The sequence below is a fragment of the Engystomops pustulosus genome, chromosome 4 (assembly GCF_040894005.1).
Source record: "Engystomops pustulosus chromosome 4, aEngPut4.maternal, whole genome shotgun sequence".
Classification (NCBI taxonomy): Eukaryota; Metazoa; Chordata; class Amphibia; order Anura; family Leptodactylidae; genus Engystomops; species Engystomops pustulosus.
In genome coordinates, this window is record NC_092414.1 from 195,776,646 (window position 1) to 195,794,847 (window position 18,202).

The following is an 18,202-nucleotide window of genomic DNA, read 5'->3' on the forward strand; positions in this document are numbered from 1 at the left end:
TTAACCATAGACTCTTTTTCATTTTAAGAGAAGAGAGAATTGGGGCAACTTGTTATAATAAAGATAGGTCATGATATATAGAATATCAGTTTTAAGGTCAGGTGATTCACATGAAGTTATGTAGGCTGATAAACACCCAAAAATCACTATCCGGTCATCAAAGGTCAATCTGGTCTGTGGTCACAAGCCACATGTCATGAGGACTTCAAAGGTGTCTGCGGGTTCAGATATAACAGGTATTGCAGACTGTGCGATAACCTCTGAGTGTTATCAGAAAAGACAGACTCCTAGTTGACACCTTCAGACTGCTTGGCCTTCTGTACAAAGGTCCCATAGACTCCAGGTCCAAGGTGTGAACTGAGGTGTCACCTGTACTGTCTATGCCGTGTTCTGTCTGGTGCCATATAGCAGATCAAAGATTGGCTCTATAAAACAAAATCAATGATTAATATTGCATATGTGTCACATGTGTAAAGGAGGTAACCCTAATCTCCTTATTACATCTGACCACATTGATGGACAGAGAGAGAAACACAATGGGGGGGGGGGGGACACATCATATGATGGTGCATGGTGCACTGGCTTATGTGAACCCAATCCCCTGACACTCACAAGTTTTATCACACTCACAAGTTTTATTTTGGGACATATCTCACCCATTATATGATTACTCCAAACTCAGTTCAGGACAAGGATCTTCACATATTTCCAATAGCTCTGTGTCTTAATTCAGGGAGCCCTTATTGTCTTAAATATGTAAATTATCAAAAGCTGAAAATACTCAAAATAAGGCCTTCCAAATTGGGTGCTATTTCTAAGAACTACAGTTGGATTGCAGGGCAGGCTGTGAAGCCTACAGTCATTTTCGTGAAGTGGAAGTAGACAGAAGTAGACGTCCTCAACTTTAGTTACGAACATGATCATTGGCACCCTCAATCCTGATAAAACATTGGTTTATCTGGATACAGTCCATAAAACCAATGACGTCTGTAGTAGGCCACCAACAAATCTCAACAAGACCTCTTGGTGACCTACCACAGATGTAATTTCACTGCTTTTCTACACTATTCAGATATACCAATAAATCATCCTTTTTAAAAGGATTGGAGGTGCTAACTATTATATTGGGGGATGTGGAGTTTTCTATGGTCGCACTCCTACAGGTGAGCTTACATTTTTTTTTCTACAAGTATTCCCTACTATAGTTTAAAGGGATATTCCAGGAATCAGCATAATTCATATACAAATGGGTCCTTAAAATATAAGCTAATGTGTAATTAGTTGTTATTTAAAATTTTGCTCCCCTTAGTAGAAAAATGCTGGTGACATAGACTGTAATGAAGAATTAAAATACTACTGGCCCTTTAATCAGTCCGTTAATTTCCTCCGCGCGGTCCGTTGCAGAGCAGACACAGGACACAAGATGGCCGCTGGTCACATGTCCACATCACATGTCCTGCACCGGCTTGGGCAGGTCATGTGATCACCACTATGTTTGGCTGTAGTCAGTTGGTTGCAGTGCATCCAGTATGGCCAGTGTTGTGGTGATGGCAGTTACACATCATTACTATGGTAACAGAGCAAGAAAACCTGTTACATCAACACTGGGAGCAGAGCATAAGAGGGAGGAGGAGTTACTGAGAACTAAAGGATCTTGGGACTTGTAGTTTCCAGTCTTGGTGATAACTTTAGAGAGGCCATAAAATTTTGTGAATCATAAAATTTAACTATTTAAGCTCCATTTTGTGACTAATGGACATTAAGTTTTGTTACATTTATTTATTTATAGCACATGGGTTTTTGTAACAGACGTTCATATTCCCGGAATACCCCTTTAAGGAGTTGGCCACCTTCAGACAAAAATATTAAGATAGTGTCAAATGCATTCAAAATAAAAATTCATCCCTTCCAGTAGCAGGTACTAAAACCATTCATTAGGTCCTTCCTACTTTCAGTGGCATCCCTGATTTGGCAGGATCCGTAGCCACCATCTTCTGGGTGCTTTCCCCACTGTGCACAAGCCCAACAGAGGAAAGGGAGGAGCACACAGAAAACAACATGGTGAGGGAGGACACTGCCTGGTGATAAAGCCAAGAACGTAAGAGTGTGTACGGTGGGCGGGAGGAGTCATCACATGTTTCTCCAGTGAGTGAGATGTGGAGTTCGGCCAGGAAGACAAGGAAGAAAGGTGGACCAGGGAGTGCTGGATAGCAAAGGAGAAATCAGTATAATGGAATACATGGGGGCTTATTTAAGGATCCCGCGGCCACATTTTCATCGGGTTTCCCGACATTTCAGGAATCGCGCCGGGGATTATGCGTGCGCAATCATTTTGTGTCGCAATCTCGCTGCCTTTCATGTGACACAAATCAGGGGGTCGCCAGTCGGACGAACCGACGGATTCGGACTACGCACGGGATTTTACAATTAAATTTGCAAGCCATGCACTTACATACACCGGGAGGAAGATGGTGAACTCCTGCGGACCTGATTGGGGAAGCGACACATGCAGGAAATGGGGAGCACGATCTTCATCAATCGCGGCAGATGGGCATTCCGGCATACATTCCGGATCGGGGATCGTGGAGGGACCTGGTAAGTAAATGTACCCCATGCTGTCCACTTCATGTATAGATTTTTGATGGGACCCAGGATAGTTATACCCTTTGATTTACATATCACCTATTTTAGAGAAGATTATAAAATCACTCATTTATAAACAATTATAAATCCAAATAATCAATATGCATATCGTAATGTGTAATGTGTAATGTTATATATCACCTTAAGGCTATATTCACACTGCCGTTGCCCGCCCGTACCGTACCGTAGCGGGCAACGGCAGTGTACGGGGAGAGGAGGAGGAGGTGAGCGCAGCTCACCCCCGCCCCTCTCCATAGCAACCTATGGCACGTGTGCAGCACCGTACCGCTCCCGTAGGGTGCCGTGCGCCCATAGAAGTGTATGGGGGACGTATATCGGCCGTATATACGTCGGCCGTATATACGTCCCCCATACGTTCGTGTGAATGTAGCCTAAGAATTTAGTCCATCGTTCTCTGATATGTAGTGGGTGTTGGTGATTATGATGGGTATATGTATCAAAGATAGTCCATACAGCTACTATAGGGCCAATGAGGATAGCGGATTCATGTGGCTTCTCTATGAGGCCCATATAATCTATACCATGGATCTTCAGCTATGAGCTGTAATCTGTGGAGGAACCTACAAGAAGGTGCACTTCTTTCAGGTACTGTCATAATGTTACTGACCACCTACCTCCCTGTCTTCCCTCTTTGGAGGAGGGTTTTAACCTGGCTTTGTCATTCTTGTCATGTCTACCAGGAAACCAATGACTGCCAAGGTGGGAGTGGGGAACATGAAAGGTTCTTTCAAAGCCTAGTAGCAACACCAATAGACCTTCAGACTACAAAGCTTGAGAGAGTTCTGAGGGGGTCCTATTCCTATTGGAAAGGGTCTGTGATAGACCACACTCTTAGGTACAATATGTGGGGACCATTTCAATTTTCTATCAATAAAGTGGAATATGGGTTCTCTTGGAAGCTCTTGACTCAAGCCCATGGAGACAGGTTCTGAAAAGTAAATCCCAGTGTCCTTAAAAAAGTTATTCCTATATTATAAAGAGAGTTTCTGTTTCTAATAGAAGCTTATAATCCTTAGTAGATATTAGGGTTCCTTCAATGTGTGATAATCTTTAAAGAGAAAATTTGTCACCTGACATGACTTTGACAAACTTTGATGTAGGTGTCAAAAACATGAAAAGTCACACGTGTGAACATGGAGCTTTTGATCTAAATATATAAAAACTGAGGTAAGCCTAAGGAGCTCACTTCAGTCTTAGAGAGCTTCTTAGAGAGGAACATCTTCTGAGGCAGAACATAGCAGAGATACAGAAAACTTCTGCAAAGATGACTTGGCTCCACTACATCTCGTTCCTTACAGTCATCTCCTTGGCTTATGGAATTCCCGCCTTGCTGCAAGGAAAAATATCAAGGATTCCTCTCCAACAATCTAACCATGGATTAAAAGCTTCATCCACACTTGGGAGGAGACATTTCAAGAACATGAAGTACTCTCCATTTGTGATGCAACTTTACCAGTCCCTCATCTTGGGCAATGCAACGGATCTCTCCAGTTTGGAACATTCAGTTCTTCAAGATACTGACACCATTGTCAGCCTCACCGCCAAAAGTAAGTGATCTGGTTATGTGCCTATGTTATACATAAGAAGTTAACAGATAGGAGAAATCATATAGTTAAAATCCATCATGTCAATGTGAAAAATGTGTCCTTCCTCTTAGTAACATCATCATATTTGTGTTCCATTAGGTTGCTCAGAAGAAGAAAACCGCAGGGCCTTGTTCTTCGACGTGTCCTCAATCTCTAGCAATAATGATATTCGGTTGGCAGAGCTGAGGGTCTTTCTTCATTCTACTGAAAAGAAACATGATACGATACTGGAAATTTATGACAGCAAAGAAGGACTAGATGGAAGATATATTGGATCTACTCGTATTGACTCTTCTAAAACATCCGAATCCTCCTGGAAAGTGTTCAACCTTACCCAAATGCTGCAGAACTCTCGCAATCAAAAAGACAGCTCTAGAAATGGTAGTCAGAGGCCAGGAGGACCTCAGAAGAACAGCTGTAGAGATGTTTCTACTGACAGAGTTGTACTGGTCGTGTTTATCAAAGATGTTCCTTCTTCCAGCCCTGAAGGTTATCCCAACCTTATTAATACAGTGAAGTCCTCAAAGCATGTAAAGACACCCGAAGAAACCAGTGTAAATGGAATTAAGAAGCAAGCGAGGAAGAATAGAAATGCAAAGCATGAAATGATCATGAACAACTTTCCCACCAAACATGTTGAAGATGGGAGGCCACTGTGCCGAAGAGTGGACATGATTGTTGACTTTGAGAAGATTGGTTGGGGAGACCTGGTCATCTATCCCAAAAAATTCAATGCATACAGATGTGAAGGAGCCTGTCCCATTCCTTTGACTGAGATCTTCAAGCCAACTAACCATGCTTATATCAAGGTAAGATATGTATAAATTACTCTACAATCTGATGCCTTAGATTATGTCTTCAATTTTGACTCTCCATTTTCTTCGTAGCTAAAAAAGTTGAGATATTTTCATTCTTACTCTTAAAAATATTTTTTTAACATCTTTTTTTTTTTTTACTTTGCAGAGCCTGGTGAAGCTTTATGATACGGAGAGAGTTGGCTGTGCCTCCTGTGTTCCGGTGAAGATGAGACCCTTGTCGATGCTAATGTACGAAGAAGGAGAAGTGGTGATGAAGCACCATGAAGATATGGTTGTTGAGGAATGTGGATGTCATTGAGAATGAAAACTTGAGAGTTGTCCTATAATTAAGAAATGTGGTCACCATTCCTGAGATGGACAGCCTCCAAACCAGTGGTCCTCAAGCATCACACGGAGAAGATACTGAGGAGCCGTCGAGACATGAGATGATAGGATGAGACTCGTAACATAAACATGCTTTTCTGCAGCTAGTAGGACTCAAATAACGGTTTGTTCTGTATAATTATTATTACTATGGTGTAAATTGTTTTATATATTTCCGATAATTATATTTTGTGAATATCTATAGATAAATAAAAATAAACAAATAAGTTGAAATTTAAGTTGAGTGTTGTTGCGTTTGTTTTTCATTTTCCAATGGCTCTCTAAGGCTAGGTTTCACTATATGTTATGGGTGGCATAGATTTAGCTACACACTTGACAAATTGTACCGTAAGATGTTTGTAAATTATGTCATCTACAATCTAATTTTTTCTATGGGATTACAACATATGGGATTGCAAGTCGTTTTTTAATACCAACTAATGTGTACAATACATCAAAGACGTTTCTGACTCCATACACCAAAAAATATATCTTTATATCTCATAGACAGGTGTGAAGTTTTCTATGCTACATTACCATAAAGTGGAATTCGTCACCTAGGAGCGACTTTGATGGCCTTTGAAGTAACTGTGGTAACTACTTGTATTATCCTAGGGGTGAAGGAGCCATCCACAGAACAAGAATACAGCCCAAAATCTGCAGAAGACATCAGGTTGCTTTAATTAATATGATGTACTATAGAGGTGAAAGCATTCTTAAAGTTTCATCACACAACATGAGTGTAAGCATCACTATTGCAGCCATAGTGGCTCCTATGGGACCCAAAATGGGGCCCAGACAAATTGTGCACAATAGTGATGAGTACTTATTGGAGAGGGTGGTATTCACATATAAACAATATTGTATGTATCTTTTAATACACTTTGGTGCCCATACACAATGGGGGAACATTTTTCATAATTAAAATTCACTTGTCCACGGGGCCGGTGTAGAACTCACAAGTTTGCAGGAACAGCCCATGCCAACTCCTTTCCCATCCCTCTAAATGATGTCCCCTTGTGGTCCCCAATGCTGTCCAATGTGATCCTTCAACTAACAGGACCTCCCTTCCTTTAGTCCCTCTTCTTTAGCCCTCCACTTATATTTCACTACTTAATGTACCCCCACATTAACAGTGCCCCCTTTCCTGTATTAGCTCCAATTGCTGTCGATGTTCACTTCTCCTCCAACTTTTAGGGAGAAAGGGGAGGAAAAGGACTACATATCACCGTATGAGCCTACAGCGGGATACATCAAAGCCCTCTGTTGTGAGGGTACATTGGGAATCCATTCAGTATGAATATAGCTTTAGGCCCCTTGCACATGAACAGATATCCAGACGGAAACTCGGTCCCCATTGACGCCCAGTCACGTTGCGGTGAGCACACGCTGTCTCAAGGACACGACATGCCCTATGTGTAAAGGGTAGGGTCCTATTTGTCTTCTCTATGGAGAGGGGAGGGTCCTATATGTCTTCTCTATGGAGAGGGGAGGGTCCTATTTGTCTTCTCTATGGAGAGGGGAGGGTCCTATATGTCTTCTCTATGGAGAGGGGAGAGTCCTATTTCTCTTCTCTGTGGAGAGTGGAGGGTCCTATATGTCTTCTCTATGGAGAGGGGAGGGTTCTACATGTCTTCTCTATGGAGAGGGGAGGGTTCTACATGTCTTTTCTATGGAGAGGGGAGGGTCCTATATGTCTTCTCTATGGAGAGGGGAGGGTTCTACATGTCTTCTCTATGGAGAGGGGAGGGTCCTATTTGTCGTCTCTATGGAAAGGGGAGAGATCTATATGTCTTCTCTATGGAGAGGGGAGGGTCCTATATGTCTTCTGTATGGAGAGGGGAGGGTCATTTTCTAAAAACTATTTATCATTCACCTTTTCTATATATTTCACACTATATTATGTTCTCCTCATTTATTCTGGTCTGAGAATCAATATTTATCTCATTTACTTATGTTATATACAAAATTTTATTCATATTGTATGTATATGTGCCTCCATTCCTTCGAATGTTTGTAGTGCTTCTCCGCTTCTAATTAGTCCTGTCATCTAACTCGTACTATATCCGAGTACACTGTATACCAGCATCTTCCACCTTGATTCAGTCTTATGGCTATCACCCAACAATTATTTTATTTTAATCTATTTTATTGTATATTCTTATTATATGTTTTAGTTATGGTCTGACGAAGGGAGTGTATCCCGAAACGCGTAACCATTGGATTCTTTTTACTGCTGTATCAATAATAAAAACACACATAATTTATCTCAATTTACCATCTTTATTTCATATCCTTTATCTCCTAATTTGGTGAATAGCGCACCCGCACATAGCTCCAAAACCCTTTTGCTTCTTCCATTTATACACAATTACGGTTTCCCCTGGATACCGGTCAGTGAAACGAGTGGTAGCTGCTTAAGTAACCATTATTGGAGACCCGCAAAAGGGGTGGATATCCTTTTTCCCCCCCGCCAATTTGTCTGGCTTTCTTATTGCACTTGTACAAGTGCTTATCAGGTGAGCACATTCAATACTTACCTAATTTCTACTACCCCGACGTTATCACGCGAGGCGCCGTCCTCCTTGTTGTCCCTTTTTGTTCTCCCATTTTCTCTATGGAGAGGGGAGGGTCGTATATGTCTTCTCTATGGAGGGGGAGGGTCCTATATGTGTTCTCTATGGAGAGGGGAGGGTCCTATTTGTCATCTCTATGGAGAGGGTAGGGTCCTATTTGTCTTCTCTATGGAGAGGGGAGGGTCCTATATGTCTTCTCTATGGAGAGGGGAGGGTCCTATATGTCTTCTCTATGGAGAGAGGAGGGTCCTATATGCCTGCTCTATGGAGAGGGGAGGGTCCTATATGTCTTCTCTATGGAGAGGGGAGGGTCCTATATGTCTTCTCTATGGAGAGGGGAGGGTCCTATATGTCTTCTCTATGGAGAGGGGAGGGTCCTTTTTGTCCTCTCTATGGAAAGGGGAGGGTCCTTTATGTCTGCTCTATGGGGAGGGGAGGGTCCTATATGTCTTCTCTATGGAGAGGGGAGGGTCCTATTTCTCATCTCGTTGGAGAGGGGAGGGTCCTATTTGTCTTCTCTATGGAGAGGGGAGGGTCCTATATGTGTTCTCTATGGAGAGGGGAGGGTCCTATATGTCTTCTCTATGGAGAGGGGAGGGTCGTATATGTCTTCTCCATGGAGAGGGGAGAGTCCTATATGTCTTCTCTATGGAGAGGGAAGGGTCCTATATGCCTGTTCTATGGAGAGGGGAGAGTCCTATATGTTCTCTCTATGGAAAGGGGAGGGTTCTATTTGTCTTCTCTATGGAGAGGGGAGGGTCCTATATGTTCTCTCTATGGAGAGGGGAGGGTCCTATATGTCTTCTCTATGGAGAGGGGAGGGTCGTATATGTCTTCTCTATGGAGACGGGAGAGTCCTATATGTCTTCTCTTTGGAGAGGGGAGGGTCCTATATGTCTTCTCTATGGAGAGGGGAGGGTCCTATATGTCTTCTCTATGGGGAGGGGAGGGTCCTATATGTCTTCTCTATGGAGACGGGAGAGTCCTATTTGTCTTCTCTATGGAGAGGGGAGGGTCCTATATGTCTTCTCTATGGAGAGGGGAGGGTCCTATATGTCTTCTCTACGGAGAGGGGAGGGTCCTATATGTCTTCTCTACGGAGAGGGGAGGGTCCTATTTGTCTTCTCTACGGAGAGGGGAGGGTCCTATATGTCTTCTCTACGGAGAGGGGAGGGTCCTATATGTCTTCTCTAAGGAGAGGGGAGGGTCCTATATGTCTTCTCTATGGAGAGGGGAGGGTCCTATATGTCTTCTCCATGGAGAGGGGAGGGTCCTATATGTCTTCTCTACAGAGAGGGGAGGGTCTTATATGTCTTCTCTACGGAGTGGGGAGGGTCCTTTATGTCTTCTCTACGGAGAGGGGAGGGTCCTATATGTCTTCTCTACGGAGAGGTGAGGGTCCTATATGTCTTCTCTATGGAGAGGGGAGGGTCCTATATGTCTTCTCTATGGAGAGGGGAGGGTCCTATATGTTTTCTCTATGGAGAGGGGAGGGTCCTATATGTCTTCCCTATGGAGAGGCGAGGGTCCTATATGTCTTCCCTATGGAGAGGCGAGGGTCCTATATGTCTTCTCTATGGAGAGGGGAGGGTCCTATATGTCTTCTCTATGGAGAGGGGAGGGTCCTATATGTCTTCTCTATGGAGAGGCGAGGGTCCTATATGCCTGCTCTATGGAGAGGGGAGGGTCCTATATGTCTTCTCTATGGAGAGGGGAGGGTCCTATATGTCTTTTCTATGGAGAGGCGAGGGTCCTATATGTCTTTTCTATGGAGAGGGGAGGGTCCTATATGTCTTCTCTATGGAGAGGGGAGGGTCCTATATGTCTTCTCTATGGAGAGGGGAGGGTCCTATATGTCTTCTCTATGGAGAGGGGAGGGTCCTATATGTCTTCTCTATGGAGAGAGGAGGGTCCTATATGTCTTCTCTATGGAGAGGGGAGGGTCCTATATGTCTTCTCTATGGAGAGGGGAGGGTCCTATATGCCTGCTCTATGGAGAGGGGAGGGTCCTATATGTCTTCTCTATGGAGGGGGGAGGGTCCTATATGTCTTCTCTATGGAGAGGGGAGGGTCCTATATGTCTTCTCTATGGAGAGGGGAGGGTCCTATATGTCTTCTCTATGGAGAGGGGAGGGTCCTATATGTCTTCTATATGGAGAGGCGAGGGTCCTATATGCCTGTTCTATGGAGAGGGGAGGGTCCTATATGTCTTCTCTATGGAAAGGGGAGGGTCCTATATGTCTTTTCTATGGAGAGGCGAGGGTCCTATATGTCTTTTCTATGGAGAGGCGAGGGTCCTATATGTCTTCTCTATGGAGAGGGGAGGGTCCTATATGTCTTCTCTATGGAGAGGCGAGGGTCCTATATGTCTTCTCTATGGAGAGGGGAGGGTCCTATATGTCTTCTCTATGGAGAGGGAGCGTCCTATATGTCTTCTCTATGGAGAGAGGAGGGTCCTATATGTCTTCTCTATGGAGAGGGGAGGGTCCTATATGTCTTCTCTATGGAGAGGGGAGGGTCCTATATGTCTTCTCTATGGAGAGGGGAGGGTCCTATTTGTCTTCTCTATGGAGAGGGGAGGGTCCTATATGTCTTCTCTATGGAGGGGGGAGGGTCCTATATGTCTTCCCTATGGAGGGGGGAGGGTCCTATATGCCTGGGAATGAATTATATACTTGTCTGCAAACTGGAGAAGGTTTTATATTGTATTGTCAGATCTTTATCTTTACAGAATTGGCTTTCTTCTGCTTATACAATGTACATATATACAGCAATATGAAGCAGGACACATGTGAGACACAATGGTATCTGATAGCTATATGTGGGGTCAGTAAGTGTTTCCTCTGATGTACACCTCACCATGGGGCTTCTTCATCCTCATAGATTTCGAGTGATAGCAGCGAGTTCTGCATTAATGATCGGACCTGACCCGAGAGTCACTATGACCATTGTTACATTTCTTAAAGCCCAGCGATACTTTCACTACAATGTTATTGCTTTGACAATAAAATGATTGAAAGAAAATATTGTTGTGTTTTTTGTTTATTGTCTGGATCATAGACAGAGGAGAGATCACATTTCACTCCGCCCATAGACCATATACAGAGGGAAGATAACATAAAACTCCGCCCATAGACCATATACAGAGGGAAGATAACATAAAACTCCGCCCATAGACCATATACAGGGGAAGATAACAAAAAACTCCGCCCATAGACCATATACAGGGGAAGATAACAAAAAACTCCGCCCATAGACCATATACAGAGGGAAGATAACAAAAAACTCCGCCCATAGACCATATACAGAGGGAAGATAACAAAAAACTCCGCCCATAGACCATATACAGAGGGAAGATAACATAAAACTCCGCCCATAGACCATATACAGAGGAGAAGATAACATAAAACTCCGCCCATAGACCATATACAGAGGGAAGATAACATAAAACCCCGCCCATAGACCATATACAGAGGGAAGATAACATAAAACTCCGCCCATAGACCATATACAGAGGAGAAGATAACACAAAACTCCGCCCATAGACCATATACAGAGGGAAGATAACATAAAACCCCGCCCATAGACCATATACAGAGCGAAGATAACAAAAAACTCCGCCCATAGACCATATACAGAGGGAAGATAACATAAAACTCCGCCCATAGACCATATACAGGGGATGATAACAAAAAACTCCGCCCATAGACCATATACAGAGGAGAAGATAACATAAAACTCCGCCCATAGACCATATACAGAGGGAAGATAACATAAAACTCCGCCCATAGACCATATACAGAGGGAAGATAACAAAACTCCGCCCATAGACCATATACAGAGGGAAGATAACATAAAACTCCGCCCATAGACCATATACAGAGGGAAGATAACATAAAACTCCGCCCATAGACCATATACAGAGGGAAGATAACATAAAACTCCACCCATAGACCATATACAGAGGGAAGATAACATAAAACCCCGCCCATAGACCATATACAGAGGGAAGATAACATAAAACTCCGCCCATAGACCATATACAGGGGAAAATAACAAAAAACTCCGCCCATAGACCATATACAGAGGGAAGATAACATAAAACTCCGCCCATAGACCATATAGAGAGGGAAGATAACATAAAACTCCGCCCATAGACCATATACAGAGGGAAGATAACATAAAACTCCACCCATAGACCATATACAGAGGGAAGATAACATAAAACCCCGCCCATAGACCATATACAGAGGGAAGATAACATAAAACTCCGCCCATAGACCATATACAGGGGGAAGATAACATAAAACTCCGCCCATAGACCATATACAGGGGAAGATAACATAAAACTCCGCCCATAGACCATATACAGAGGGAAGATACATAAAACTCCGCCCACAGACCATATACAAAGGGAAGATAACATAAAACTCCGCCCACAGACCATATACAGAGGGAAGATAACATAAAACTCCACCCACAGACCATATACAGAGGGAAGATAACATAAAACTCCGCCCATAGACCATATACAGAGGAGAAGATAACATAAAACTCCGCCCATAGACCATATACAGAGGGAAGATAACATAAAACCCCGCCCATAGACCATATACAGAGGGAAGATAACAAAAAACTCCGCCCATAGACCATATACAGAGGGAAGATAACATAAAACTCCGCCCATAGACCATATACAGGGGAAGATAACAAAAAACTCCGCCCATAGACCATATACAGAGGAGAAAATAACATAAAACTCCGCCCATAGACCATATACAGAGGGAAGATAACATAAAACTCCGCCCATAGACCATATACAGAGGGTAGATAACAAAACTCCGCCCATAGACCATATAAAGAGGGAAGATAACATAAAACTCCGCCCATAGACCATATACAGAGGGAAGATAACATAAAACTCCGCCCATAGACCATATACAGAGGGAAGATAACATAAAACTCCGCCCACAGACCATATACAGAGGGAAGATAACAAAACTCCGCCCATAGACCATATACAGAGGGAAGATAACATAAAACTCCGCCCATAGACCATATACAGAGGGAAGATAACATAAAACTCCACCCATAGACCATATACAGAGGGAAGATAACATAAAACCCCGCCCATAGACCATATACAGAGGGAAGATAACATAAAACTCCGCCCATAGGCCATATACAGGGGAAGATAACAAAAAACTCCGCCCATAGACCATATACAGAGGGAAGATAAAAAAACTCTGCCCATAGACCATATACAGAGGGAAGATAACATAAACTCCGCCCATAGACCATATACAGAGGGAAGATAACATAAAACTCCGCCCATAGACCATATACAGAGGGAAGATAACATAAAACTCCGCCCATAGACCATATACAGAGGGAAGATAACATAAAACTCCGCCCATAGACCATATACAGGGGAAGATAACAAAAAACTCCGCCCATAGACCATATACAGAGGAGAAAATAACATAAAACTCCGCCCATAGACCATATACAGAGGGAAGATAACATAAAACTCCGCCCATAGACCATATACAGAGGGTAGATAACAAAACTCCGCCCATAGACCATAAAAAGAGGGAAGATAACATAAAACTCCGCCCATAGACCATATACAGAGGGAAGATAACATAAAACTCCGCCCATAGACCATATACAGAGGGAAGATAACATAAAACTCCGCCCATAGACCATTAGACCATATACAGAGGGAAGATAACAAAACTCCGCCCATAGACCATATACAGAGGGAAGATAACATAAAACTCCGCCCATAGACCATATACAGAGGGAAGATAACATAAAACTCCGCCTATAGACCATATACAGAGGGAAGATAACATAAAACTCCGCCCACAGACCATATACAGAGGGAAGATAACAAAACTCCGCCCATAGACCATATACAGAGGGAAGATAACATAAAACTCCGCCCATAGACCATATACAGAGGGAAGATAACATAAAACTCCACCCATAGACCATATACAGAGGGAAGATAACATAAAACCCCGCCCATAGACCATATACAGAGGGAAGATAACATAAAACTCCACCCATAGACCATATACAGGGGGAAGATAACAAAAAACTCCGCCCATAGACCATATACAGAGGGAAGATAAAAAAACTCCGCCCATAGACCATATACAGAGGGAAGATAACATAAAACTCCGCCCATAGACCATATACAGAGGGAAGATAACATAAAACTCCGCCCATAGACCATATACAGGGGAAGATAACAAAAACTCCGCCCATAGACCATATACAGAGGGAAGATAACATAAAACTCCGCCCATAGACCATATACAGGGGGAAGATAACATAAAACTCCGCCCATAGACCATATACAGGGGGAAGATAACATAAAACTCCGCCCATAGACCATATACAGAGGAAGATAACATAAAACTCCGCCCATAGACCATATACAGAGGGAAGATAACATAAAACTCCGCCCACAGACCATATACATAGGGAAGATAACATAAAACTCCGCCCACAGACCATATACAGAGGGAAGATAACATAAAACTCCGCCCATAGACCATATACAGAGGGAAGATAACATAAAACTCCGCCCATAGACCATATACAGAGGAGAAGATAACATAAAACTCCGCCCATAGACCATATACAGAGGGAAGATAACATAAAACCCCGCCCATAGACCATATACAGAGGGAAGATAACAAAAAACTCTGCCCATAGACCATATACAGAGGGAAGATAACATAAAACTCCGCCCATAGACCATATACAGGGGAAGATAACAAAAAACTCCGCCCATAGACCATATACAGAGGAGAAAATAACATAAAACTCCACCCATAGACCATATACAGAGGGAAGATAACATAAAACTCCGCCCATAGACCATATACAGAGGGAAGATAACAAAACTCCGCCCATAGACCATATACAGAGGGAAGATAACATAAAACTCCGCCCATAGACCATATACAGAGGGAAGATAACATAAAACTCCGCCCATAGACCATATACAGAGGGAAGATAACATAAAACTCCGCCCACAGACCATATACAGAGGGAAGATAACAAAACTCCGCCCATAGACCATATACAGAGGGAAGATAACATAAAACTCCGCCCATAGACCATATACAGAGGGAAGATAACATAAAACTCCACCCATAGACCATATACAGAGGGAAGATAACATAAAACCCCGCCCATAGACCATATACAGAGGGAAGATAACATAAAACTCCGCCCATAGACCATATACAGGGAAGATAACATAAAACTCCGCCCATAGACCATATACAGAGGGAAGATAACATAAAACTCCGCCCATAGACCATATACAGAGGGAAGATAACATAAAACTCCGCCCATAGACCATATACAGAGGAAGATAACATAAAACCCCGCCCATAGACCACATACAGAGGGAAGATAACAAAAAACTCCGCCCATAGACCATATACAGAGGGAGGATAACATAAAACTCCGCCCATAGACCATATACAGAGGGAAGATAACATAAAACTCCGCCCATAGACCATATACAGAGGGAAGATAACATAAAACTCCGCCCACAGACCATATACAGAGGGAAGATAACAAAACTCCGCCCATAGACCATATACAGAGGGAAGATAACATAAAACTCCGCCCATAGACCATATACAGAGGGAAGATAACATAAAACTCCACCCATAGACCATATACAGAGGGAAGATAACATAAAACCCCGCCCATAGACCATATACAGAGGGAAGATAACATAAAACTCCGCCCATAGACCATATACAGGGAAGATAACATAAAACTCCGCCCATAGACCATATACAGAGGGAAGATAACATAAAACTCCGCCCATAGACCATATACAGAGGGAAGATAACATAAAACTCCGCCCATAGACCATATACAGAGGGAAGATAACATAAAACCCCGCCCATAGACCACATACAGAGGGAAGATAACAAAAACTCCGCCCATAGACCATATACAGAGGGAGGGATAACATAAAACTCCGCCCATAGACCATATACAGAGGGAAGATAACATAAAACTCCGCCCATAGACCATATACAGAGGGAAGATAACATAAAACTCCGCCCACAGACCATATACAGAGGGAAGATAACAAAACTCCGCCCATAGACCATATACAGAGGATAACATAAAACTCCGCCCATAGACCATATACAGAGGGAAGATAACATAAAACTCCACCCATAGACCATATACAGAGGGAAGATAACATAAAACCCCGCCCATAGACCATATACAGAGGGAAGATAACATAAAACTCCGCCCATAGACCATATACAGGGGAAGATAACAAAAAACTCCGCCCATAGACCATATACAGAGGGAAGATAAAAAAACTCCGCCCATAGACCATATACAGAGGGAAGATAACATAAAACTCCGCCCATAGACCATATACAGGGAAAGATAACAAAAAACTCCGCCCATAGACCATATACAGAGGGAAGATAACATAAAACTCCGCCCATAGACCATATACAGGGAAAGATAACATAAAACTCCACCCATAGACCATATACAGAGGGAAGATAACATAAAACTCCGCCCATAGACCATATACAGGGAAAGATAACAAAAAACTCCGCCCATAGACCATATACAGAGGGAAGATAACATAAAACTCCGCCCATAGACCATATACAGGGGGAAGATAACATAAAACTCCGCCCATAGACCATATACAGAGGGAAGATAACATAAAACTCCGCCTTTTTCCAAAAGAAAAAAAAAAAAGATCAAAGATTACCTTGCTTGACATGTATGACGTCCTGAGGGGAGACGCGACAGGCGGAGGAGCTATGGGCGACATGGGCGTTTTTTTAAAAATTTCAAATCAATGCATAATGGAGCCGGTTCCCGAGGGTGGGGGGGACCGCTCCTTACTGGCCACTCCCATGGGACTAGGGACACTGCTCTGCATGCAGAAAGGTCCACTTTGATCTAACTTATCAGGTTTTTCTTTTCAGAAAAAACCAACATCCAGAGGTCTGTTTGTAACTAGGGATCGTCTGTAAGTCGGGTGTTCATAAGTAGGGGGTTGTCTGTACTCAGAATTCTCCAAGGCAGAATTCATTTAACAGTAACAATGACAAGTATTATTACAATAATCTGCTCTGGAAAAGATACATGCAATTATGTCAATATTCGCTATGTTTTTTTCTGTTTTTTGTATCTGTACATTTCTGAAAATTAATAAAATGTTTAAAAAAAAAAAACAGGAAATAGAAGCATGTAGTATGTAAGCACTCAACCAGAATGTGATCATATAAAAAAAAAAATCTTTTTACCAGGTATGTTATGCTACACATATTTACATGGCAATACAATAAAAAAATAAGTAAAAACCAAAGAGGCTCCTGATGACAGGTTCCCTTTAAGTATTTTGCAGAATAAAAACAAAATTAAGGTTTTATCTGGAATTATCTAATTTCATCATTAATCTACAAATATATTGTGAAGTCTCTTTCGAGTACAAGGACACGCGATGTAACCTGTTATCTGGGCGCAGAAGGGAAGGAGCTATTGAGCTTTTAATTTTAATTATTGAGATTTTAATTTGAGCTTTCAGGTGCCAGGACATGTACAGGTACAATCACCCATTCCCCCCAGAGGATGACTCCATTTTGTAAACTTTTTATCAATGGGTATAGGGGACATTTTAAACCCTTGCTACTGTTGGACGTTTTACATTTTAATATTCAATTTTTTGGTCCATATCCTTAAAAAATTCAAAACTTAAAACATTTTTGATAAGGGCTTGACAGGACCCCCATTTTGCCTTGCCGATCCAAACTCCATTTATGGTCTGACGAAGGGAGTGTATCCCGAAATGCGTAACCATTGGATTCTTTTTACTGCTGTATCAATAATAAAAACACACATAATTTATCTACTTTTTATTTACCCTATATCCTTTATCTCCTAATTTGGTGAATAGCGCACCCGCACATAGCTCCAAAACCTTTTTGCTTCTTCCATTTATACACAATTACGGTTTCCCCTGGATACCGGTCAGTGGAGCGAGTGGTAGCTGCTTGAGTAACCAATATTGGAGACCCGCAAAAGTGGTGGATACCATTCCCCCCCCCCCCCCCAATTTGTCTGGCTTTCTTATTGCACTTGTACAAGTGCTTATCAGGTGAGCACATTCAAT

The 18,202-nt window shown here is 42.5% G+C and overlaps 1 protein-coding gene and 1 long non-coding RNA gene across 2 annotated transcripts in view; both read left to right on the forward strand.

Moving 5' to 3' along the window:
• Nucleotides 1–1,477: 1,477 nt before the first annotated feature.
• On the forward strand, nt 1,478–5,669 carry LOC140127979 (nodal homolog 2-A-like). The gene is made up of 4 exons (XM_072149271.1): nt 1,478–2,595; nt 3,963–4,211; nt 4,350–5,059; nt 5,214–5,669. Exons 1-4 carry the CDS (start codon nt 2,469–2,471, stop codon nt 5,364–5,366), a joined length of 1,239 nt encoding a protein of 412 aa, XP_072005372.1. The 5' UTR covers nt 1,478–2,468; the 3' UTR covers nt 5,367–5,669.
• A 375-nt stretch (nt 5,670–6,044) lies between these two features.
• The window catches only part of LOC140125751 (uncharacterized), a 32,742-nt gene continuing 20,584 nt past the window's right edge, over nt 6,045–18,202 (forward strand). Inside the window, exon 1 of the long non-coding RNA XR_011854720.1 lies at nt 6,045–6,104. This is a non-coding gene — a long non-coding RNA (uncharacterized lncRNA). The remainder of the gene's footprint in view (nt 6,105–18,202) is intronic.